The sequence below is a fragment of the Pangasianodon hypophthalmus genome, chromosome 28 (genome assembly GCF_027358585.1).
Source record: "Pangasianodon hypophthalmus isolate fPanHyp1 chromosome 28, fPanHyp1.pri, whole genome shotgun sequence".
Taxonomy (NCBI): domain Eukaryota; kingdom Metazoa; phylum Chordata; class Actinopteri; order Siluriformes; family Pangasiidae; genus Pangasianodon; species Pangasianodon hypophthalmus.
In genome coordinates this window covers 11,159,327-11,186,575 of record NC_069737.1, presented here as the reverse complement: position 1 = coordinate 11,186,575, position 27,249 = coordinate 11,159,327, and the positions used below count along the sequence as shown (strand labels likewise).

Here is a 27,249-nt window from a genome sequence, read left to right as displayed (position 1 = left end):
GGAGAGATACATTGATCTAGCAGCACTAAGAGCTTTCTTATAGCTCAAAAGGCTCTCCTTCCATGCTATTTGAAATACTACCAAGTTAGTTTGACGCCATTTACGTTCTAGTTTTCGAGTGGGCCGTTTTAAAGTTCGTATGTGATCGCTATACCAGGGTGCTAGCTTTTTCTCCCTAATTATTTTTCTTTTTAGTGGAGCTACCTTATCTAGCGAGTTGCAGAACGTTGATTCTAAACATTCAGTTGCCTGATCAAGTTCTTCGGGATCAGACGGTGATCCAATCATGGCTGATAAATCTGGGAGATTACTGATAAAACTCTGTGCAGTTGTTGACGTGTACGTACGTGAACGTACGTGACGTGGCAAGGTGCATATACTATGATTAATACACATTTTAAATGAGATGAGGTAATGGTCTGAGATAGCTTCAGACTGTGGAAATGAGACTATATTTTCTATATTTAATCCGAATGTTAGTATTAAATCAAGAGTGTGACCACCACTATGGGTGGGTCCTATTACATTCTGATTAACCCCTACAGAATCTAGAATGGACACAACTGCTGTTCTCAGAGGGTCATCTGGATTATCAAAATGAATATTAAAGTCTCCAACAATTAATGCCTTGTCTAAAGAAACAACCAGGTTAGAGATGAAATCCGCAAATTCACACAGGAATTCAGAATATGGCCCTGGGGGTCTGTAAATAATATAATAATTACTGGAATGTAATACATAATACACCACAGGTATTATGAAAGAATTCTTCGGTCATCCACCACAGTTGTTTTCCGTGGTCTTCCGGGTCTTTTGGTGTTGCTGAGCTCACCGGTGCGTTCCTTCTTTTTAAGAATGTTCCAAACAGTTGTTTTGGCCACGCTTAATGTTTTTGCTATCTCTCTGATGGGTTTGTTTTGTTTTTTCAGCCTAATGATGGCTTGCTTCACTGATAGTGACAGCTCTTTGGATCTCATCTTGAGAGTTGACAGCAACAGATTCCAAATGCAAATAGCACACTTGAAATGAACTCTGGACCTTTTATCTGCTCATTGTAATTGGGATAATGAGGGAATAAAACACCTGGCCGTGGAACAGCTGAGAAGCCAATTGTCCCATCACTTGTGGTCCCTTAACAAGTGGGAGGCACATATGCAAACTGTTGTAATTCCTACACCGTTCACCTGATTTGGATGTAAATACCCTCAAATTAAAGCTGACAGTCTGCGGTTAAAGCACATCTTGTTCGTTTCATTTGAAATCCATTGTGGTGGTGTATAGAGCCAAAAATGTTAGAATTGTGTCGATGTCCCAATATTTATGGACCTGACTGTATGTTGTTTTTTCAGCCTAATGATGGCCTCCTTCACTTGTATTGAGATCTCCTTATACTTCATATTGGTAGCTCCAGTTGAACAGCTGCCAAATGCCAACTCAATACCTGATATCAACTCCAGACCTTTTATCTGCATCATTTATCTTGAAGTAACGAGGGAATGGACCGCACATGGTCAATTAACTTCTTGTCAGTCAATTGTCCAAATACCTTTGAGCCCCTGAAAATGGAAGTACTTTGCATAAATTGGCTGTAATTCCTAAATGGTAAATTCCATATTTTTGTGGAACCTCTTAAAATAAAGCTGAAAGTCTACACTTCGTTCACATCTTGATTGTTTTATTTCAAATCCATTGTGGTGGTGTATAAAGGCAAAATAACAAAAACTCTGTCATTGTCCAAACACTTCCGGACCTGACTGTATGTGAAGCTGCATGTGAATGCCTGTCTCTATGGCTGAATTCTTGAAAACATCCAAAAACATCAAAAAAAAAAAAAAACATCCACTTATCCCAATTCCAAGTTTCATTGTGAACAAGCTTAAGAATCATGTTTTTTAGGGTTTGATTAAACCATTCAAACAGCCCATCTGTTTGTGGATGGTAAACACTGGTATTATGAATCTATTTAATCTCTAATAATTCGTACAGTTTGCAAAAAGAATGCGTGACATGAAAGAAGTGCCCTGGTCAGGATCTCTTTCAGGATTCCAACAAGAGATAACTTGTAAGAGTGCCTCCACAACACTGCATGCTGAGATGTTGTGAAGAGCCACTGATTCTGAGTATCGCGTTGTGTAGTCTACTAAAACTAGCACAAAACATTGCCCTCATGGAGTCTGTACTAATGGCCTGACAAGGTCCATGCCAATTTGAAGGGGACCTCGATCAATAGAAGGGGGCGCAATGGCACTGTTGGGGTGGATGGCAGATTCATCAGTTAACTTTCGTAACATGCTGCACACCATCTGTGAATTTTTTCCTGCCCAGCCAATAGAAACGGGCCCTGAAGTGGCCCAAGTGCCAGCCATCTTATTATGATGAGCTGCAGGGAATAGCATTTCCCTACAGCTCTTCGGTACCAAAAATTGGATCATATCTTCCTTGGTTTGAGTGTCCTGCATCACTCGATATTACTTATTTTTAATAACTGAAATATACAGGTGGGATAGCAGAACATTGGGCTGAATTTGCTGACCATCAGTTACTCTCACAGAGTCTTGTCACACATGACTGCTCCAAGGGGAAATCCCTGAGGGGAATCCCTACGAAGTGTGGAGGGGCATAGACGACCCCAGCACCACCAAACTCCACACTGTGCCTCTCTACTGCAGGACCCATTCACAAACATTTCTTGTACTGATGCCTGAAACCCTGGCCAATTTGCCCCACGAATTAGTGGATGGGTAAGGTGAGGATTAACCGCCGACTCTATGCTTTTGCCACCAGAATTGAGTAATGACTGGCATCAGCGGATAATCATGAACATTCCTGTGCACACACCTCTCCTTTACTAATCGTGCATTTCCCAATCCCCTGCATTGAATCAGGCTTTGACGGATGGTGGTCTAGTTACGCTCCAAGTCCACCAAGGTCTGATGTGCACTCCCTTGTATACTCACTGACACGCAGTACGTTCCTGCTCGATTGGGTGAGTGTTCCTGGCTTCGGTTAGGGAACGCGGGTCCTGAAAATGCATGCCATGCCAGCAAACCAACCTGGGCTTTTCCCCAGTCCTGTTGGGGACAGGAGGTTCACCGTGTGTGCAGAGAGGGAGTATGGGGGGGCCATTAGAGAGGAACCAGAGGGAAAAACCAGGTTCGAGATGCAGGTTTCAGGGTCCTGGCAACTCGGCTCAAGGGAGCTGGAGGGGGAGGACAGAGGAGAGGGTGAGAAAGAGAGAAAGGAGAGCTGCCTGCTGCAGCAGACATTGCCAGCTGATCCTCCTCTAGCTGGATCTACTGCCTACAGGAGTCCTTGAGCTGCTGGCCAAACACAAACGGGCAGCCAATCTCCACATATTTCAGGTCCCAGAAGCATCATTGATGTTCCTCATGGGACCAGCCACACTATTGCAGCACCGCCTACCTCACAGCCTAGTACTTCACATGTGCTTGCAGCAGCAGGCGCTGGATGGCGAGCTTGGCTTCCCCCAACAGCAAGGGAAGGAGTTGTAGGGCCCACTCATCTTTGGGCCATCCCCAGGCAACTGCCATGCACTCTAAGTGTTCCATGAAGGTCTCCAGATCATCCGTGGAGGACATCTTCCTGAGTGGGGCTGGCTGGAGTGGCTGCAGATGGGATGTGGTGGGTTGCAGCAGCATCTGGAGCAAACGCTGGGTCATGGCCTGCTCTTGGTCATTCTCCCCTAACCTCTCACATCAACAAAAGCACACAGATTTGGTCATTGAGAATGCACATGAAAGGAAAAGGGATCCTGCAATTTCATGCAGTATCACACAGGATCATGCGCATGCTGCGGGTGCAGGAAAATCAAGACCAGTTGGGGGCAGTCATGTTTCATTTGAACAAACACAACTTAAGATTAAGTAAGAGTAAGATATTCCTTTATTTGTCCGGCAGTGGGGAAATTGCTTTTAGCAACAGCAGGGGTACAGTACAGAAAGAGTATGCACACAAGAACAAGATAGATTAAAAACTATTATGTACATAAATGGCTTAAATAGTGCTAAAGCAAAAATCCTAACACAAAAAAAAAACAACTTGCTAGTAGATGCATTAGCTCTGCAAGGACATGTAATGTAGAGTGTATATACTCTTTTCCAACCAAACTGTGCTGTTTCTTGTACTGAAGCCCATGCTCTGCTTGTGCTTGGCCAGGAGATCTGTGAACCTCTCTCAGAACTGTTTTGCAACAAGCAACATGTGCATAGAGCTACAGTATGTTGTTCCATGCACCACCTGGTGGATATTATGTGAAGCACAACAAATGAATTTAAATTCCAAGAAGCGTGTCTGCATTTGAATATACAAATATTATGATATTGAATATTTCAAAATACAAGTTATTGGGCACTTTTAACCATTCTCTATATTTTTTAATAGTTATCAGCCTTTTTCTAGGCAGTGTCATGAGACATTTTTAATAAAACAAATTGTGGAATTCCAACTCCTCCCCACCCTCAAATTTTTTTTTAACAAATTATATATTAGTGATAACTTATATCACAGTATGTGTGTATATATATATATATATATATATATATATATATATATATATATATATATATATATATATATATATATATGTAAGCAAGATGTTAGCAGCAGATTCTTTAAGTCTTGTAAGTCTGTAAGTTACAAGATAGGGCCTCCATGGATAGGACTTGTTTTACAGCACATCCCACAGATGCTCGATCGGATTGAGATCTGGGGAATTTGGGGTTGTTTAAACAATTAACCCTCTGGGGTCTAAGGGTGTTTTGGGGCCCTGGACAAATTTTGACATGCCCTGACATTTGTTCTTTTTTCAGTTGCTTTTAAACATATTAATGGCTAAAGTCTGATAACACTGTAATCAGCACAAACTGGGCTACAAGAATGTGAGCAGCATGTTTATACATGATTGTGTTTTGAGAAAACAGTGTTTATGCGTGGTTAGTGAAAAACTAAAATTTTTAAGTCACTGAAATAAGGCCATAAAACACATACAGAACATTGGTTCACAAGACTTTTGAGAACTGGATCTTGTAGCCTAGAGTTTTTGCATCAAAATGAAGTGATAATCATCTTGTTCACTCATTCACAGAAAACAATATACTGATTTAAATTTTCTAAGACACTTTTTGTTTCGAAAGGGCATATGCAAGAGGGCGTGAATGATCATGAATAATAATGTGATTGACACCTGAGAAGAAAAAGACCCGCATAATGAACTGCACAATGAGCCTTTCAGTCAGGAATGTGGCTGAGAGGGAAGTGCTATGAAAAAGAATGTGAGGACAAAAGAAATTTATATATTTTTTGTTTGTAGTTTATTTAGAATATAGTAAAAGCCCACTCTTACACCTTATGTATAACCTACTCTCTCACATAGTACACAGAATTGAACAGCTATACAACTTTGTGCCACTCTAGGAAATAGTTCCTTTTCAGCTGAACACACAAGTGAACATCACATGCCTGGCATTTCCAAGGAGTGTCCTACCTCTTACCATGCTTTGCGTTACAAAGCACACAGATCCGGCGACCAGCAGTGGCATCTGAGGCCTGCTCAGCTCCTGGAACTGGCACATGGTCAACACTGGTCCATTTTGGTGTTATTTTCTGTGACACACCATCAGTCTCTGTGTTCCATGACAGAGTGGGCTGCTTATCTGCTTTGACTCTCTTTGCCACAGGTTCTTTTGCACTGTTTTTCTCACGTCTGAAATAAAAAAAGTAAACAAATAAACTACATTATTGTGATGTTCACTGATACTAGTACTAATTTATAGAAAAAAGAACACAATTGCCACATAGCACACAATTTACTGTAAATCAAATTTATATATATATATATATATATATATATATATATATATATATATATATATATATATAGCCGAACAACATTTTAAATAATGAAGGTAATAATTAAGGGCTTACTCGTCAGGAATTATATCCTCCGCTGGGTCCAGTCGCTCTTCAAAATGCAAACATTCGTCGTCTGAGTCGCGTTCTTCCTCTGAGGAGAAAGTAGTCTCTTCGTCGCTGTCCAGAACCAGCCGGAGTGCTTCTTCACCCGTGTAGCGTGCCATCATCCAAACGTGCAGAAAAAGTGACTAAATTCTGTGATGAAGCTTGACGTTTTATGCCATTTCTCGGGGGCGTGTACACAATTACCTGGCTCACCTCAGATCATTTCCATATGAACAGCGTGCTCAGTGCGAGGAGGGATCACATTAGCTATAATGAAGTGAGACAGGAGAAACTGTACAACTCCTTACTTTAATACAGATTACGTAAAAAGAGATTTGTTTTCGACTTTAATTTAAAAGTAGACATTTCAAGCTTTCTATACATATATTTCTCATGTCTTTGAGGCAAGTATTTGCTGAGGTTCAGGGTGTTTTATTTACGTGTCTGTGAAGAGAGGTGACAGAGAAGACAGAGAACGCACCCTGTCTGTTTTCTTTATTCTACAAAAGCAAAGCCTTTTGTTGTTATTATGAGTGTATACAAATAAAAGTAGACCCTTTACAGATTCGAATGATGTATGCTCTTATCTGTAAGATCAAAACTGACAGATTAATTTAAGTTCTTTTCGGCGTTATAAGGAGAAGATGCCACAGAACGCGCCAGCACGTTTTTCGACCCCAGAGGGGTAATAACTCTGAATGTCTACTCTTGGTTTGACTGCATTTGTTGTTAAAAAGAATAAATTATCATGAAGATAAAAGCTGCCTGTGGGAGAAAAGCAAGCCATTTTGAAGTTGAGAAAAGAGGGCAAATCGATCAGAGCCTTTGTATAGCCAGTGCAACAATATGGAATGTCCAGAAAAATAAAGAAACCACTGGTGTATTAACAACCAGACATCAAGCAGGTTGGCCAAGGAAATCAACAACAGTTGATAACAGAAACACTGTGACAGCTGTGAAGAAAACTCAAAAATATTGTGATACCTTCACCCCTCCATGGGGGAGGGGTGAAGGTATCACAATCTACCGTTCGATGAAGACTTCATAAGCAGAAATATAGAGGCTATAACACAAGATGCAAACCACTCATCATCAGTAAGAATCAGAAGGCCAGAATGGAATTCACAAAGAAATACAGAGATGAGCCACAAAAGTTCTGGAAACAAGATTGGCCTTTCCATTGCTCACTAATCTTTATTGATGATGTAACTCATTATGGTAGCAGCAGAATGAGTTCATAAGTCTACAGAAACATTCTGTCCTCCAATTTACAGAGAAATGCATCCAATCTAATTAGGAGAAACTTCATCATCCAGCTAGACAATGACCCAAAACACACTGCCAGCACAACGACCTTAACCCTGTTTGGCATGCACTTCACCCAGTTCCATTGGCAGCCATAAATGCCCATGCAATAACACTGCCTCCACCATGTTTGACAGATGATGTAGTATGCTTTGGTTCATGAGCCCTCCCTTTCCTTCTCCATACTTTTCTCTTCCCGTCATTCTGGTACAAGTTAATCTTGGTTTGATAGGTCCAAATAATCTTGTTTTGGAAAAGGGGAGGCTTTTCTAGCAAAGTCTAATCTGGCCTTTCTGTTCTTGAGTGTTACAAGTGGTTTGCATCTGTATTTGCATTCATGACGGCATCTCTTGATTGTAGTCTTTGAAAGTGGTACACCTACCTGAAGAGGTTTTTCTTCACCAAGGAAAGAATTCTGCAATCATCCACTTTAGTTGGCTTCTGTGGTCTTCCAGGCCTTTTGGTCTTGCTGAGCTTGCCAGTGCATTCCTTCTTTTTTTAAGAATGTGCCAAATTGTTGATTTGACCACTCCTAAAGTTTCCGCTATCTCTCTGATAGGTCTGTTTTGTTTTTTTAGTCTAATGATGGCCTCTTTTACCTCCGTCGACACCTCTTAAGGCCAAATATTGAGAGTTCCCATGAACAGCTACCAAATGGAAATTCAACGCTTGGAATCAACTGCAGACCATTTATCTCCTTAATTTGTCATGAAGTAATGAGGAAACAGGCCATGAAACTGTTGTCCAGTTACGTTTGAGTCTGTGAAAATGAAGGCACTATGCAAAAAAAAAAAAAAGGTCAATTCGGTATTTTTTGTTAAACTGCTTGAATTAAAGCTGAAAATCTACACTTCAGTCACATCTTGATGGCTTCATTTCAAATCCATTGTGTTGGTGTACAGAGGCAAAATTACAAAAATTGTGTCATTGTCCAAAATACTTTTGGACCTGACTCCATATAGTATAGTATACACTCACAGAGCACTTTATTAGGAACACTGTACTAGCTCTCAAAACAACCTCAATTCTTCATGGCATGGACACCACAAGGTGTTGGAAACATTCTTTTGAGATTCTGGTCCATGTTGGCATGATTGCATCATCAGATTTTTCAGCTGCACTTTCATGCTGCAAATCTCCCGTTCTACCTCATCCCAAAGGTGTTCTACTGGATTCAGATCCAGTGACTGGGAAGGCCACTGAAGAGCACTGAGCTCATCATGTTCATGAAACCAGTTTGAGACAACTTATGCTTTGTGACATGGTGTGTCATGCTGGAAGTAGCCATTAGATGACTGGTAAATTGTGGCCATGAAGGGATGCACATGGTCAGCAACAGGGTAAGAAATGAACTTTTTTATTAAGAGGCAATATTTGCCATCTGGAATTAATCTTCAGGGGCATTAATTATCTTGGAAGGCATTTTTTCTAACCATATAAAACACACAGTGTCACCCATTTATGTCAAACTTTTTGTATTTTTAATTTGTATTCATTTTCATGAAACAATGACTATATATATAATGAGCTGTTGGTCTTTCGTCAAGTCTTTGGCAAGCAACCAATACCTCTAATTACTGAGATTTAGAAAGGCAATATTCATATTTACATGTATGTTCACTTCTCAAAAGAAATATCCTGAAATAAAAACCACAACTACCACACAGTTTACTCTGTTCATCAGACCTTGCCCCATAAGGCTCTATACGAGGTCTCTTAACCCTCTTACCAGTTTGTCCAGCTGGTTTAAAATCCATATTTTCTTCTGGTGGCCCCTCAACATGGATCATCATGAGCTCACTGACTGTTGCTATGTTGAGCTGACTTCTCCAGTCATTTTTAGTCTGTTTATTAAAGAGAAAGCTCGTTCCATCTTTGCTGTTGCTAGTAGAAGTATTTCAGCTATTTCATAGGGTGACAAATTATAGTAAATTGGTCTACCCAACTCCCAAACAACGGAGCCCTAAGTTGATGCATGTTGTCAACTCCATGACACTGGGACAATTTAAGCCTCGACCACTCTGCCATTGCTGCCTCTAGATCACCTCCTTTGGTTTGCATTGTCTTTAAAATGCTGAAGCAGCATCCAATCAAGCCAGTCCATTTTCCACAACTCAATAGTAGATATTTTCAGTATCTGGATTTGGATGTCTCCGGTTTTTGTGTTGTTGGAGTGTTTAATGGTGTGTCCAGGTTTTCATGGTTGATTTTATTCTTTTTAATCAAAAAACACACCATCTTTGCTGCACATTGGCAACACACATGTCACTGCATGAGTCGCAGCACACAGACGGACATGCAGAGTTAAAAAAAAAAAAATGTGCATGCAGAGATTTCAGAAATATCACATGAATTAACCTAGATTGGTCTTTATATATAGTATACTAAATGTTCCTAATAAAAAAAAAAAAACACAAGGCAGGTTGGGTCCATGGATTCATACTGTTCAAACTCTAACCCTACAATCTGTGTGCCTCAGCAGAAATCTAGATTTATTAGACCAGGCTACATTTTTCCAGTCTTCAGCTGTCCAGTTTTGGTGAGCCTGTGCCCACTGCAGCCTTGGCTTTCTGTTCTTGGCTGACAGAAGTGGAAACCAACATGGTCTTCTGCTGTTACATCCCACCCACCTCAGGGTTGAATGTGTTATTCATTCTGAGATGCCTTTCTGCTCATCACATTTGTACAGTGTGGTTATCTGAGTTATTGTAGTCTTTCTGTCAGCTTGAACCAGTCTGGCCATTTTCCATTGACCTTTCTCATCAACAAGGTGTTTCCGTCCACAGAATTGCCACGCACTGGATGTTTTTTATTTATTGCACCATTAAGAGTAAACTCTAGAGACTGTTGTGCATGAAAATGTCAGGAGATCAGCAGTTATAGAAATACTCAGACCAGGTCTGACACCAACAATCATGCCATGGTCAAAATCATTGACATCATGTTTTATTTTTCCCCATTCTGATAGTTGTTATGAACATTACCTGAAGCTGCTGGCCTGTATCTGCATGATTTTGTTCATTGCACTGCTGCCACATGATTTGAAATGTGTTGAATTCAGTGTTTTGTTCAGTGGATTTGTCTAAGATTCTTTCACCAGGTGCACTAGTCTCCAAAGTCCGAAGAGAAGGTTTCATTCAGGTTCAAATCAGTCCGAACAGGCAGTAGTCCTGTACATTTTGTCCATTCCTGGCCACCAGCAACCTGTTTTGTGCTGTCGTATGAAATTCACTCATAATGATTCAGGTACCGATGCAGGTAACAATCTTTTGTGAGACAACACAACTCATTGTCAGTATCCATTTTATCCTAGACATGGTCATGTTGGATCAGGAGCCTATCACGGGAATACACCCTGGATGGGACACCCGTCCATCACATGGCTCAAAGTTTTCCATGGAGTAATGAGACACGTAATGAGTTGGTTATGATAGGAGCAACGGTTATTGCAAGAGCTCATCTTTTGATTAAGCACCTTTGATGTTAAATAGGTTAAATCAAGGCATCAATATTAAATAATTAAGAAAATGAAATACTTATATAAATAAAGTTTACTAAAAAGAACTTAAGCAGGACATTGGGATAATGTATTTTTTATTGAATATTATTAGAATACTAATAATACTTTTAATTGAATATTAGAATACTATTTCACTATTATTACGAGTATCTAGCAAAAAAGTGGCAATTGCTGCCTGAGGACAACATACAATGACAAGTGGTAAAAATGCATTAATATAATTTTTTTTATTAATTTATATACAGCTTAACAGAAATAAAACTTTTGAAAACAGTCTGAAACGTTGTATGTTCCATTAATATGAGATGTTTTCTTGAAGGTCAGAAAAGGCATTGCACAGAAAGGAATATGTCCTGTTCAAAGCTAGAACTATGTTTACAAAATTCTGCATGTACAAAAGGCTGCATGTGTGAAGGTGGAGACCATATGTCTTTTACAGGCTCACCATTTCTGGCCAGTGAGGATGGTGTTCTGGGTGGAATAATTGTTCTGAGATGCTGTAGATGTGGAGAGGACCACAGCTCTGGTAATTTGCAGGCCTTACTGGGTAAGTTCTGTATTCATAACACAGCACAGCACTCGCACGTTAATGACACAATTATTGTAGAAATTATATATTTCAGCAACACAATACTTAACCCATACTAAAAATCTGGACCATCCGTAAGGGCACCTGGGCATTAAATAAAAATATTTGTTTTGCTCTTTGACTAAGTGTACAAGTTCAGGATTTGAACAAGTTATGTTATGCAAATTGCTATTTGTTAAATTTGTTAAAGGAAGACAACTTCCTTTTCTACATCCCTGTTTTTTCCAGTTTTTCTGGAACAAAAAACAAACAACTAAAAAAAAATACACCACTCACAATTTTAAAACGGAATGCAGCTCCAAATATTTGGAGCAATAAACAGATACAAAAACAGATAATAGCATTGTGTTTACACCCCTGAAAAAGTTGTTATTCAGTGCAAAGAAAACACATTTTATTTTTAATTTGGCTGTGACATAGAAGTACAGTCAGGGTACTGTACTGATATTGTAACACTGATATGCTGGTCATCTGCATCTCATCTACTACATAGCTGGGAAGCTGGGATTTTGGTATTTCTGGCTTTTTGTTTTGTGTATTTCTTTGTTAATAACTGTCTGTTTTCTTTTTTTTTTGCCCCTCTTTCATACAGTGGAGTTTCTGTGGACTCACACTACAGAGAGTATGTGTGTGGGGTACATGTCTGCAAATGACAGGAAAGCTAGGGTAAGAACATCACAAACAAACAACCAGAGTAAGGAATTATAGATCCTTTCAAATTACTGGTACCATTAATATGAACATGAAATTGTACATAAATATGTAATAGGAAGTCTATCCATTGGAGCTTGGTTTTAATTTAAAAGAGATTTTTCCACTTACAGGTGCGTTTATAAATTCTACTAAATGGAGGGAAATTCCAACATTACAGCTATGCTGTACATCAATAAAGTGAAAAACAGTCCTGAACACCTAGGGAGCTAGACCAAGCCAGATGTATTCAGCGAATGCTTCTTTTGTTGACCTTCACTTTAGGTGTCATGCACTCAGCAGTAGCAGTAGTTACAGGTCTATGCAAATCGAGAATGCATTAAAAATGTGTGTGCTTGCCCAGTCCAGTGGTTTGTTTGCCTGAATATGTGATTAATTAGTCAATCAAATGATCTATATGGCTATAGTTAGCTAGTTATGATCATCATATACATTTTAAAAGTACAGTAACAAACAACAAAATACAAGTCCTCACATGTGGATACGTATCCATCACATCCATTTGTGGGCCTTCTCCAACCTGTTGCCACAAAGTTGGAAGCAGACATTTGCTCAGAATGCCTTTGTATACTGTAGCATTAAGAATTCCCCTTTACTGGAACTAAGGGGCCTAACCCAAACCCTGTTTCAGAATGACAATGCCCCTGTGCAAGCTTGGTGTAGAAAAATTCGAGTGACCTGCACAGCGCCCTGTCCTCAACACCACTGATCACTTTTGGGATGGATTGGAACACTGACTGCACAGCAGCCTTTCTCTTCTGACATCTCAGTAATGCTCTCGTGGTTGAATGCGCACAAATCCCCACAGCCATGCTCCAAAATCTAATGGAAAGCCTTCCCAGAAGAGTGGAGGTTGTTATAACAGCAAATGGGGTACTAAATTAATAATGGGTTGTTTAACAAGCACATATGGGTGTGATTGGTCAGGTGTCCACATACGCTATATTGCCAGAGGTATGCGGACACTTGACCATCACTGCCCTATATGCTTGTTGAACATCCCATTCCAAAACCATGGGCATTAATATGGAGTTACCCCCTCCCCACCTCCCCTCTCCTTTGCCGTTATAACAGCCTTCACTCTTTTGGGAAGGATTTCCACTAGATTTTAGAATGTCAGGCCCCAGAGTGATGCCTTATGTCTAGACATGGTGTTTAAAATTCTGGTGAATTTCCTTCTAATCACTGTTGAAACTCCTTGGATGAAGGAGGTGTCCAAGGTGGTGTGATCTGGTGAAATGTCTTTACCTAGAATTACTATTACAATATATTCAATATTACTTGTATGTCTAAAGCATTCTTGGACACTTCTATATAAATGTTGTCTATGCTGAACAATCTTATAGCTTGTAACACTCTTCTCTGAATTAATATTTTTAATTTGAATCAGAAAGCTACTTTAAAAATCAGTTAATGGAATACTGATGGAAGTGAACACTTAAGTGATCTCCCTCTCTCTCTCTCTCTCTCTCACTCTCTCACTCTCACTCACTATGTCTAGGCTCATATATCCAGACTGCCTCCTGGGGCTGTGGCAGGACACTCACTGGCGATTGAAGGTGGAGTGTGTCGACTGGGGGGTGTGAGTGACTGAAAAGAATAAATCACTTTTTTATATAGCAATATACCTATGCTAAAGTCATTATTGACAAATCTGGGAAATGTGGCATCAATTATTCAACATGTAAAAGGTTTTAATGGATGACAACCTAAAGGCACATCTTGTTAATTTTGGTCACATTTTTAACCATGAAAGGAATAATTTTCAGTCAAGGTAGCTTTAGGCTTACTCTTTAGTCTCTTTTTAATAATCCACAGTCTTACGGGATGAACAGGCAAATATATGTATACACTGATCAGCCATAACATTAAAACCACTTGCCTAATATTGTTAAGTTCTCTGCTGCCAAAACAGCACTGACCCATTGAGGCATGGACTCCGCAAGACCTCTAAAGGTGTGCTGTGGTATCTGGCACCAAGGTGTTAGCAGCAGATACTTTAAGTCCTGTAAGTTTGTAAGTTGCGAGATAGGGCCTCCATGGATCGGACTTGTTTGTCCAGCACATCCCACAGATGCTCGATCGGATTGAGATCTGGGGAATTTGGGGGCCAAGTAAAAACCTTGAACTCTTTGTCATGTTCATTGAACCATTCCTGAACAATTTTTGCAGCATGGCAGGACGTATTATCCTGCTGAAAGAGGCCACTGCCATTAGGGAACACCATTGCCATGAAGGGGGGTACTTGCTCAGCAGCAGTCTTTAGGTCGGTGGTATGTGTCAAAGTAACATCCACATGACTGCCTGGACCCAAGGTTTCCCAGCAGAACATTGCCTAGTGCATCATACCTCCTCCACTGGCTTGCCTTCTTCCCATAGAGCATCCTGGTGCCATCTATTCCCCAGGTAAGCAACACACACACCAGCCGTCCACATGATGTAAAAGAAAAGGCCACCTTCTTCCATTGCTCCATGGTCCAGTTCTGATGCTCACATGTAGATGCCATTGTAGATGCTTTTGGCATTGGACAGGGGTCAGCATGGGCACTCTGACTGGTCTGCAGTTACGCAGCCCCATATGCAGTAAGCTGCGTTGCACTATGTGTTTTGACACCTTTCTGTCATATCCAGCATTAACATTTTCAGCAATTTGTGCTACAGTAGCTCTTCTGTGGGATCGGACCAAATGAGCTAGCTGTCACTCCCCACACGCATCAGTGAGCCTTGGGCACCCGTGACCCTGTTGTCGGTTCACCAGTTGTCCTTCCTTGGACCACTTTTGGTAGGCACTAACCACTGCATACCAGGAACACACCACAAGACCTACAGTTTTGGAGATGCTCTGACCCAGTCATCTAGCCATCATAATTTGGCCCTTGTCACAGTCACTCAGATCCTTATGCTTGTCAATTTTTCTTGCTTCCAGCACATCAGCTTTGCGAACTGACTGTTTACTTGCTGCCTGACATATCCGACCCCTTGATAGGTGCCACTGTAATGAGATAATCAGTGTTATTCTTTTCACCTGTCAGTGGTTTTAATGTTATGGCTGTTTGGTGTGCGTGCATGCGTGCGTGTGTGTGTGTGTGTGTGTGTGTGTGTATATATATATATATATATATATATATAGTTAAGGTCAAAAGTTTACATACCCCTTTCAGAATCTGCAAAATGTTTATTATTTTACCAAAATAAGAGGAATCATACAAAATGCATGTTATTGTTTATTTAGTGCTGACCTGAATAAGATATTTCACATAAAAGATGTTTACATATAGTCCACAAGAGAAAATAATAGCTGAATTTATAAAAATGACCCTGTTCAAAAGTTTACATCCACTGGATTCTTAATACTGTGTTGTTACCTGAATGTCTTCTGGGAAACATGTAACTATCTTCTGTAGCCTCTGAAGGGCAGTACTAAATGAAAAAATATGATATTTAGGCAAAATAAGAAAAATGTACACATCTCCATTCTGTTCAAAAGTTTTCACCCCCCCGGCTCTTAATGCATGGTTTTTCCTTCTGGAGCATGAGTGAGCGTTTGAACCTTCTGTAATAGTTGCATATGAGTCCCTCAGTTGTCCTCAGTGTGAAAAGATGGATCTCAAAATCATAGTCATTGTTGGAAAGGGTTCAAATACACAAAAAATGCTGGAAAACCAAAGAATTTGTGGGACCTGAAGGACAGCAGGCAGTTTAACTGTTCAGGACAAACGAGGGACTCTTGAACAACTATCAGTAAACAAAAAAACATAGCTGTGGATCATTCAGGTAACAACACAGTATTAAGAATCAAGGGTATGTAAACTTTTGAACGGGGTCATTTTTATAAATTCAGCTATTATTTTCTCTTGTGGACTATATGTAAACATCTTTTATGTGAAATATCTTATTCAGGTCAGCACTAAATAAACAATAACATGCATTTTGTGTGATTCCTCTTATTTTGGTAAAATAATAAACATTTTGCAGATTCTGAAAGGGGTATGTAAACTTTTGACCTAAATATAAATATATATATATATATATATATATATATATATATATATATATATATATATATATATATATATATATATATATATATATATAAATATATACACAGTACCAGTCAAAAGTTTGGACACACCTTCTTATTCAAAGTTTTTTCTTTATTTTTATTGTTTTCAACATTGTATATTAATACTGAAGACATCCAAATTATGAAAGAACACGTATGGAATTATGTAGTAAACAAAAATGTGTTAAATAACCCAGAATGTTTTATATTTTCAATTCTTCAAAGGAGCCACCTTTAGCTTTGATGACAGCTTTGCACACTCTTGGCATTCTCTCAGTCAGCCTCATGAGGTAGTCACCTGAAATGGTTTTCCAACAATCTTGAAGTTCCCAGAGGTGTTGAGTACTTGTTGGCTGCTTTTTCTTCACTCTCCGTTCCAACTCATCCCAAACCATCTCAGTTGGATTTAGATCGGGTGATTGTGGAGGCCAGGTCATCTGATGCAGCACTCTATCACTCTCCTTCTTGGACAAATAGCTCTTACATTACCTAGAGGTGTGTTCTGTGCCATTGTCCTGTTGGAAAACAAATGATGGCCCCACTAAGTGCAAACCAGATGGGATGGCATGTCCCTGCAAAATGCTGTGGTAGCCATGCTGGTTAAGTGTGCCCTTAGTTTTGTGTCAGAAGCAAAGCACCCCTACTCCATCACACCTCCTCCTCCATGCTTCACAGTGGGAACCACACATTCAGAAACCATCTATTCACCCTCTCTACGTCTAACAGACATGGCGGTTAGAACCAAAAATCTCAAATTTGGACTCATCAGACCAAAGGACAGTTTTCCACTGATCTAATGTCCATTCCTTGTGTTTCTTGGCCCAAGCAAGTCTCTTCTGCTTGTTGTTCTTCCGAAGTAATGATTTCTTTGCTGCAATTCAACCATGAAGGCCTGACACTCACAGTCTCCTCTGAACAGTGAATGTTGAAATATGTCTGCCACTTTAACTCCAAGAAGCATTTATGTGGGCTGTAATCTGAGGTGCTGTAAATCAGCGGTTTCTGAGGCTGGTAATTCTAATAAACTTATCCTCTGCAGCAGAGGTAGCTCTTGGTCTTCCTTTCCTGCGACGGTCCTCATGAGGGCCAGTTTCATCATAGCGTTTGATGGTTTTGGCGACTGCACTTGAGGATACATTCAAAGTTCTTGAGATTTTTCTGGCCTTGACTGACCTTCATTTTTTAAAGTAATGATGGACTGTCTTTTCTCTTTACTTAACTGAATGTTTCTTGCCATAATATGGATTTGTACAGTAGTTGTAGTAGCACTAATAGGGCTATTGACTCTGTACCCACCCTTCCTCTGCACAAGACAACTGATGGTCTAAAGCACATTAAGAAGGCAAGAAATGTCACAAATTAACTCTTGACAAGGCACATCTGTGAATTGAAAACCATTCCAAGTGACTACCTTGTGAATCTGATGAGAGAATGCCATGAGTGTGCAAAGCTGTCATCAAAGCTAAATGTAGCTACTTTGGACAACCTAAAATATAAAACATATTCTGGGTCGTTTAACACCTTTTTGTACAATGTTGAAAATAATAAAAATTATTTTATTAAAAAAAAAATAAATAAAAAACACTGAAGGAGAAGGTGTGTCCAAGCTATTGACTGGTACTAATATATATATATATATATATATATATATATATATATATATATATATAATATAAAGTTACAGCTGTTTATTTTGGGAGTATGCAAACAACATGAAGGTAAACAGGATTTAATAGGCTTACCGCAAACATTCAGGCTGCTGCTCTTGTTTTGCACAGATAAAAGTTTTTCAGTTGTATTACTTGAATGTATTGTACAATCCATATTTAAATAATTTTGCTTTGCCCATTTATTAAATAAACTGTTTAAAATGAACCATACTGCATCTTGACCAAAGCTTGTTCTGACTACTGCAAAATGCTTTCATGGTATCTTTGTATTGTTAATGCACCTTAGTGCTAATTTTAAAAAGAGACTATGGATCATAAATGCACCTTATTTGGTAGGCCACTAGTCTCTGTACTGACATTTTAATTTGTCTGGGAATGGTTTATCAAAAATCACTGCATACAACATTAAATTGTGTTATATGTTGTTTATTATTAATCATTCTCTTTGCTGTTGCGCAAATTAACTTTTAACTTAAGCTGACACTGAAGTATTATTGCAGTAGTATAATATTTTAGTACAGTTTTTGCTGTGATTGTACGTTGTCCCATACATCTTGCTGGGCAGGGAAATATCATCTTTAGATAGCGTGACTGAATTTGAATTTGATTTCTCTAGAAATGATAATTGCACTATTTTTGTATTAAACTTGGCCTAATGTCTGCTATACACCTTTCACATGTATTTTGGTGCAGTGACATTTCATTTATATTTAAGAAATGATGGTTTATTGTAAGGAGGGTTATAAATTCCATTCTCATAATATATGACAGATCCAGTGGCATATATTATCAGGCTGTAACTATCTATCATTGGCAATATTTATTAATTTCCATTTTCAGTAATATTTTTCAGCTACTACATAGAGGCATGTCAAGCTTGAAAAAAGATAAAATCTGTAAGATGAAATGTTTTTTTTTATATTGCCAGAATACAATTAACAGTGTCTTTTCAAAGCTTTGTATTAAATTTTGTCCTTATGCTTTTACTTCCCCTTGCTTGTTCAGTTCAGTGAAATAGTGAAATAAATTTCGGCTCACACATGAAATTGAGTTAAAGTTTGAAGTTAAGTTTTTATTTTTTGGGTTATATCTTTATCAGAAAGCATGTTATACAGAACACCAAAATGAATCCTTGATTACACAATTTGCAATGTGTCATTCTCTATTACAGCAATATGGATACAAGGGAACTTTTAACATTTTTATCATCTTCAAATTTATTAAATAATCCACTCCCAAATGTTGAATTGGACTACAGAAATTGGTGTCATATTACTGCTACTGGATTGCCACAGCCGTGTGTGGCAATTAGCTTTTATCAAGCATTTGTCACTGAATAAGCATGTTATCAAAATATTCTTGTTATATGTTGTTATGGACATCTGTGTTTTTGTAAATTTGCAGCACACATAAGGTTTCAAGATTTAGTCGTGATTTTTCCCAAAGAAAGTTTATGAAATAGAGTGTGAATTCAAACAAATATTATTCTTGTAACATAAGCATAGTTATAGCAATGTTATAACAAACAGTATTTTGATAGCGAGGACAAATCACTTTCTAATATCAGCTAAACCAGAGTCCAGCATACACCTGATGTACCTCATCACTCAAAACAGCTGCCAGCTCAGTATTTTACATTTAAAAATTCAAATCAGATTTGGTTTTCTGGTTATGAGAATTGGTCTCAGTTTGATTCTTTTGTTGTTTTGTTCACTTAGTGCACCGCAGTTCTTGACATGTGCAACAAGAAGGACATAAAAAAAGCAACATGAAGACAGGTCTGTCTGTCACTCCAAATTCATTCAGAACTGTGACTAGACATAATGAAGTCTCTATGTTGGTAGGAACCTTACCCTTGCCTGTCCTCCAATGTGAGTATGTGAAGTCTATTTACATATGTAACTGTAGTTCTATGAACCCTGGATAACTAGCAGTGGTGGTGAGAATCACCTGCATATCTTCTTGTGCACAGGCACACACATGCAGATACCATCAACAAAGTCACACCTGTTCCAGCATGACAGTGCTTCTGTGCACAAATCAAGGTGTATAGAGACATAGTTTGCCAGGGTTGGTGTGGAAGAACAGAGCCCTGACCTCAACCCCACTGAACACCTTTATGATGAATTAGAACATGGACTGCACCCTAGGCCTTCTCACCCAACATGAGTGCCCATCCACACTAATGTTCTTGCAGCTGAATGAGCAAAAAATCCCTACAGTTATGTTCCAGAAACTTCCAAAAGGAGTCCAATAATTAGGCCTTACATTGGCTGATGGTCCAGAGGAGAGGGATGATCATGATTGTGTTGTCTACTCCCCACCCAGCAGTAATTAACAGCCATGGAACTCTATGCCTGTGGTCCCTTACCGCCCACTTTCTCAGCTCAACAAGCTGAACTTGTGGCTGTAACTGAAACATGCAAAAGTGAGCTGGCTATTGGGAAACTTGTCACAAGGTCAGTGCAACACCTCAAAGGCGACTCCTGTTTGCAAAATGATTACTCTTCTCGGCCGAGAAAAAGGATGTCCTGGTGGTTGTGTACACATTTTTTCACTGGGTAAAAGCCTATTGCACAGTGAGAGACACTGTAGCACACACAGCTAAAATGCTAATGCATAATTTTATTCTTTGTTGGGTAAATACTCAGTAGATTGAATCAGAACAGGGCACACATTTTGCTGGGCAGGTAGTACAAGAATTTTTCTCTTGAAAATAATCTGGAAGTTGCCTTGCCCTTACAGGCCGCAAGCCTCAGGACAGGTGGAATGTGTGAACCATGTCATCAAAGAGCAGTTTAACAAATTCCACAAAGAAGGGGTAAAATGGGCTGATGTCCTATCTGTAGTGCTTTGTACTATAAGGGCAACCAGTAACAAGATGGTAGGTCTGATCCCCTACAAAATCATTTTTGGGAGACAAATGATGGTCCCAGGAGTGCTTGATCTCTGGAAAGCAGACGCCCACTTGCTGTCAGACGCATTGGCTAATTACTGCCATAGTCTAACTCAGGCAGTATACAGTGCTCAAAGACAGTTTCAGGATGCATGGGCCAGGTTCAGGATGCATGGGTTGATTACAGATGCTGCTGTAAAGTGTGAAGGAAAGAAGACATGGACACATGTCTCCCTTTGGAAAGTTGTACCACCACCCCAGGAAGGAAAAGTGGGTTAATCAGGGAGAGTGCTCTGAGAGGATCCAGTGATGTTAGGATCCGGGGATCAAAATCAGAGTAGAGCTTCCCTACTACCCTACTACCAGAGTACTACCTTCCCTACTGGCAAAATCAACTATGGAGCTTCGAACCTCAACATAGTGATGAACACTTCACTATCTCTCTCTCTCTCTCTCTCTCTCTCTCTTTCTCTCTCTTTCTCTCTCTCCCCATCCCTCCCTCACTCTCCTTCTCTTCTTTTTATTACCACAGGAGCTGAAGCCCAGGTAAGCTGACATTGCCTGTGAGAGGAGACCAGGGAGGACAACCAGCTGTGGATGTGGAACTTCTGATAGCCACTGAGAATGGGATGAATCGTGCTGATCTGCTTGGCTTTGTGGGACTGCATTCGCATGCCACATGCGGACACACACCACCACTCCATAAATGAACTGCATGAAAAATGAGCAACTCTTGCCTGCTGACACCATGCATACAAGGCATTTTTGCAAAAACACAGACACCACAGTAAAGTCTAAACTACTTCCTAGGAAGCTGATAGTTTGCTTTGCAAAGGGAAAAGACACAGCTTCATACAAGTCAGGCAGATATGCAATTTTTTGTGATTCCGTATGAAACGAAATATTTGCTGTTCAATTTTATTTGTATAGCACTTTTAACAATAGACATTGTCACAAAGCAGCTTTACAGAAATAAATACATTCAGGATATAAATTGTAACTGTATTAATTTATCCCTAATGAGCAAGCCAGAGGTGACAGTGGCAATATGAGGAAGAAACCTTGAGAGGGACCAGACTCAAAAGGGAACCCATCCTCATCTGGGTGACAACGGATAGTGCAATTATAAATAAATCCCTTTCATAACTATGTACTACATGGACAAATAGTGCAGTTGTGTAGCCGGGAAATTGATTACAATTTCACTATAATTTCATCTCCACTGATGGAGACCTGAGTGCAAAACTGCGGCAACCACAGCTCCAAAGCCATCCCAGTACAACTGCCCATATGAACTGCAGTCCAGAGCCATCTCTGCGGTCACCAAGCAGCACCTTCACTAGCAATCCCAGTGATCTTCAGGCCGTCCATGTGGGGCTACCCCCAGCAGCAGTGAGTGATCTCCAACCGATGAGAACTCCAACCAGAAGTAGGGCATCAGGATGGATCCGGCAGATCCGGAGAGCAGAATGGGTCTGGAAATGCTGGTATCTCAGGAGTAGAGTGTGCAGCTCGACAGAGAGGGAGAGGGAGGGAGAGATTGTTAGTTATGCTTTTTGTTGTGTAATAGTTAAGGACAAATGCAATTCATTGCTAAAAACGCTTGTTACGTATGTAACTGTGGTTCTGTGAATTCCGGATAACCGCCAGAGGTGGTGGTAAGCACTACTGGATAATCGCTGCGCCAGCTCGATAGGTCGAGAAGGAAATACCAACAGTCTCACGTCATGACGTAGACCGAGATGCGAGGATATAAACCACAGCAGCTCGGTGCCCAGCCTCAGAATGCTTTCTCGCGCATTTCAAATGACGAGGAACTCTGGCGGTCATCCGGAATTCACAGAACCACAGTTACATACGTAACAAGCGTTCTGTTTCATTCCTCCTGACCGCCAGAGGCGGTGCTAAGCACTACTGTATGACACATACCAACATAGTCATGAGGAATGCCACCCACCTGCATCAAGGATGCTCCAGAAGGACTGCAGAACTCACATTATGGGAAGCAGCCACATTGACCTTGTAGAAACACGCAAAGGTACATGGAGAGGACCAGGTAGCAGCTGCACAGACCTCCGCCAAGGAAACTCCCCGTAAAGCGGCCCAAGATGAAGAGACAGCCCTGGTAGAGTGACAAGTGATACCCACTGGTAAAGGTTGGGTAGAATGACTATACGCCAGCTTTATCACCTCGACAATCCAGTGTGCCAGTCTTTGCTTAGACAAAGGAGCACCCTTGCGTACCTCACCATAACAGACAAATAACTGATCCGTCTGTCTGAAAGAAGCAGTAGACTTAACATAGCACCTTAAAGCTCCTACGGGACACAGCAGATGAGACATCCTCCCAATCGCATCAGAGGAAGAAAGAGGAGATTGAAAAGCAGCGAGATGAATAGACTGGTTCACAAATTGAGGTGACAAGACCTTAGGAAGGAAAGCTGGATTAGGCTGAAGAATGACCCCAGAATTCTCTGGTAACCAGCGTAAGCACGATTCACTCACTGACAGAGCATGAAGCTCACCAATGAGTTTAGCGGAAGCAATGGCTAACAGAAAAGACACTTTCAGGGACAGCCACTTAATATCCACAGCATCCAATAGCTCAAACTGTGGTGTACAACGAAAATCTAAAACAAGCGGCAAGTCCCAAACAGGAACGAGAGTAGAACGAACAGGCCTTAAACGCCTTGCTCCCTTCAGAAAACTACATACAAGTTTGTGAGACCCCAAGGATGCACCATCGACCGGGGCATGATAAGTAGAGATGGCAGCAACATATTGCCAAATCAGCTGCACCACATCCGGGTGAAGCCTCCATTTGCCCGGAAGCAGTAGATCCCTGGACAGAGCATCTACTACTTGATTGTCCGTTCCTGGAAGATAAACTGCCTTTAATGAAGCCAGTCGGCCTTGAGACCATCTGAGGATCTTGCGAGTTAGTTGTAAGGAAGCGAGAGACCTGGTGCCGCCCTGGTGATTCAAATGAAAAACTGTTGACGTTGTTGGACCGGACAAGTACATGGCGGCCTAACAGGCTTGGTAAGAAGTGTTGTAGCGCTAGATACACCGCCTTCAGTTCCAGAACATTGATATGTTCTAAGGCCTCCTTCACTGACCAGCGGCCACCAATCCCCCTCTGGTTCCATGTTGCCCCCCATCCTGTCAGTGAAGCATCGGTTGTGATCACTTCCCGACGAGAGGGCACCATGCCTAGTGGCACTCCAGCCCTCAGAAGTGTTACCCGTTTCCAGGGTTTCAGTGCTCTGACACAAGCAGAAGAAACAACAATCATGCGATGGCGATGTCTCGATGAGTTTAGCCCTAAGCTGAAATCCATCTGCGGACTTCCGGGTTTCGATATGAGAGAGTAGCATGCACTTGACGACAGCTCCGTAAAAAATCTAATATAACTTCGTCAGAACATCTTTTTAGCAATTGTGAACATTGATAAAATTATAGTCTCACGTCCTAGAAACTACTAGCCGACTTTAGGATTTAATTTGTCCAGTTTTCCAAACATGCCGGCCAAATCTCGGAAAACACCGGACCAGGCCACGACTGCCTCCGGCTTTAATGTTGAAGAAGCGCCTGAAGAAGATTCTCCAGAGGCGGGTAGTTCAGTCATCCTCAACACGATCTCTTCCCTTCGCGCAGAACTTCTTTCAATCAAATCGGACATTTGATATCTGCATACTGAACATTAAAGAGGGCATGTATAAAATATCTGCATACTGAACATTTAAAGAGGGCACTGAATCTGGAGTAAAGCCTAGAGATTTCATTGCCAAACTCCTCGCAGAGGCCCTGTCGTTAGAGAAACCCCCGCACGTGGACCGATCCCACCGAGCTCTACGCGCCCATCTTGGAAATGATGAACCACCTCGAGCCTTCATTCTGCGCTTGCATTATGTCCACGAGAGGGAAGAAATAATGCAAAAGGCGGTCAGGATGCAGCAGATTCTCTTCAGGGGCCAAAGAATCAACAACTATTTGCCTACTGTGGTAAAGCGACGCGCACTTTTCAAATGCGCGAGGGAGTTGCTGAAGGATAAACCCGGAGTCAAATACGGTCTGCAATACCCTGCTAAACTGAGGGTCTCGCACAACGGCAAAGAGTTCTAATTCACCAGTCCAGATAAAGTGGTCAGGTTTGCTGAAAGCAACTTTGAAATTCCAGAACCAGTTTAAAGGATGTCATTGGACTGAGTCAAGTAAGATCAGAATAATGTGACCGACGAACTTTAATCATAAGCATTGACTCTTTACATGGCTGTTTACATGACTCTTGTTGTGTTATGTTATATTGAGATGCTCCCCTTGAACTCCTTATTACGGAGCTGTGCTGATATGAGTTTTTGGAAGTATAAGGTTTGATACTTTTTGAAGGGTTTTGTTAGGTTTTATTTGACTGTATCTTTTATATAATTTGTTATTATTTTTTACTTAACTTGTTGTGTAATTTCGTATCGCGCCGCGAGTTCTAGTTAGTCGGTTAGATGACGGGATTAATGTTTACGTTTTGGGGAATGTGGAATGAGGGCCTGTTTAAAATACTCCAAGGTAGTAAACAAGCAGTGAAGATGATCGGCTTGATTTTTAATCAAGCAAAAAAATAACAACTCAAAGTAAAACTCAAATTTATCTCATGGATTGTTAAAGGATTAAATCATCCTGTTAAAAGAAGCAAGACATTATCACAAAAATATCTAAAATCATCTAAAATCTCTCCCCTCAGATATAGTCTTTCTGTAGGAAACTTATCTCAAAGTTGACTCTAAGGACAAACTAAAAGGTAGTTGGATAGGACAGATCTATCAATCTGATTTTTCAGTTAAATCTAGGGAGGTTGCTATTTTATTTCGAAAAGGGGTTCCATTTAAACAAAACGCTCTGAGAACAGATAGGGAAGGTCGTTGTATTATTCTGTCTGGTGAGATTTATGGTTTCCCGATTACATTAATAAATGTGTACGGTCCAAATAATGACGAACCAGACTTTTTTTTAGGAAGGTCTTTTCTCTTATCCCTAAATTGTCCCAAACAAATCTTGTTATAGGTGGGGACTTTAATTGTGTCTTTGACACATATTTCGATAGATAATCGCTCAAAATCTCTCCGCAATCTAATTCAAGAAATTTTTTGAATGCTTTTGTTAATAATTCTAGTTTGGTAGACATATGGAGACATATGCACCCAACCGAAAGAGATTATACATTTCACTCACATGTACATAATGTATACACCCTTATTGATTTTTTTTAGTGGACAGCAATCTTATTTCCAATATCCTAAACTCTAAAATTCACGATATACTGATTTCAGACCATGCCCCAGTTTCATTTGAAGTCATTTTCGATCAAACATCGTTTATCCACCACCATCATTCCCCCCCTTCAAGGTTGGATACAACGTTTAATCAATGGAAGGAATTGGGTATATGCACAGTCAAGGACCTTTATCTTGATGGGGCTTTAGCTTCGTTTATGCAACTACAACAGAAATATAACCTCCCAAAAAAACTTTTTTTTCAGATTTTTACAAATAAGGAATTACTTGCGTACACATAATGTTTCCCTAGACGAGGTCCCACCCTCAGTTACTGATGATTGTCTCATACAGTTCAGGGGAAACAAATGTCAGCTATCTTTAATTTATGAAAGGTTAATAGCAGCTATTTCCCGCTCTACAAAGTTGATCAGAGAGGAATGGGAGCGAGAGATTGGAATTGGAATCTCTGAGGAGATTTGGCAGAGTGGCTTGGAGGATATTGGTAAACAGTCGGTCAACGCTAGATTATACCTCATTCAATTTAAGGTTCTACACAGATTACACTTTTCTAAAAAGAAATTACATAGGATTTTCCCCAGTGTCTCTCCTATTTGTGATAAGTGCAAATCAGAGGATGCTGATTTAGCTCATAGTTTTATATTCTGTCATAAAATATAGGGATTCTGGTATGAGGCTTTTAAAGTGCTTTCAGATGTCCTTAATGTAAACTTGGATCCAGACCCAGTGCTCATTATATTAGGACATTCTAATTATACATATTCATTGAACAGTGCTCAACAGAAATTCCTTGCATATTGTTTGATAACAGCCAAGAAACTGTTATTACTGTTCTGGAAAAAGGTTAATCCTCCTGCTGCCAAACTATGGCTTGAGGAGCTGATATCTACTCTGCACTTGGAGCAAATCAGATATCTTTTAAAAGGCAACATTGGACAGTCTCACAAGATTTGGGACCCTTTCTTCTGTTACCTCAAGAGGAATTCTATTCCTTAATGCAATGTATTGTAACTTAAAAGTTGTTTTGAATGTCACTGTATCTTATATTAACAGGCTGGGGAAGGGGTGTTACATGTGGGTTTTTTTATTTACTTATTTATTTAGTCATTCATTCATTTTATTCATATTTATTTTATTTGTAGGTTTTTGTGCATATAAGAAAATTACTACTGGAACTTGTGATTATTGTAAGGTTATTCGATGACTGAATAAAAAACGTATTTGACAGAAA

At 40.1% G+C, this 27,249-nt stretch overlaps 1 protein-coding gene across 14 annotated transcripts in view; it reads left to right on the top strand.

The window, feature by feature from the left end:
• Positions 1-27,249, top strand: part of tasp1 (taspase, threonine aspartase, 1) — a 67,046-nt gene extending 39,797 nt beyond the window's left edge. For 5 of the 14 annotated variants that reach the window (XM_034301352.2, XM_053230838.1, XM_053230840.1 and 2 more), the window contains 4 exons: positions 11,241-11,348; positions 11,983-12,056; positions 13,603-13,683; positions 19,553-27,249. In XM_034301352.2, coding sequence (XP_034157243.1) covers positions 11,241-11,348; positions 11,983-12,056; positions 13,603-13,683; positions 19,553-19,606 — 317 coding nt within the window. In that variant the 3' untranslated portion in view covers positions 19,607-27,249. The other 9 variants (XR_008301173.1, XR_008301171.1, XR_008301172.1 and 6 more) reach the window with 9 other exon arrangements.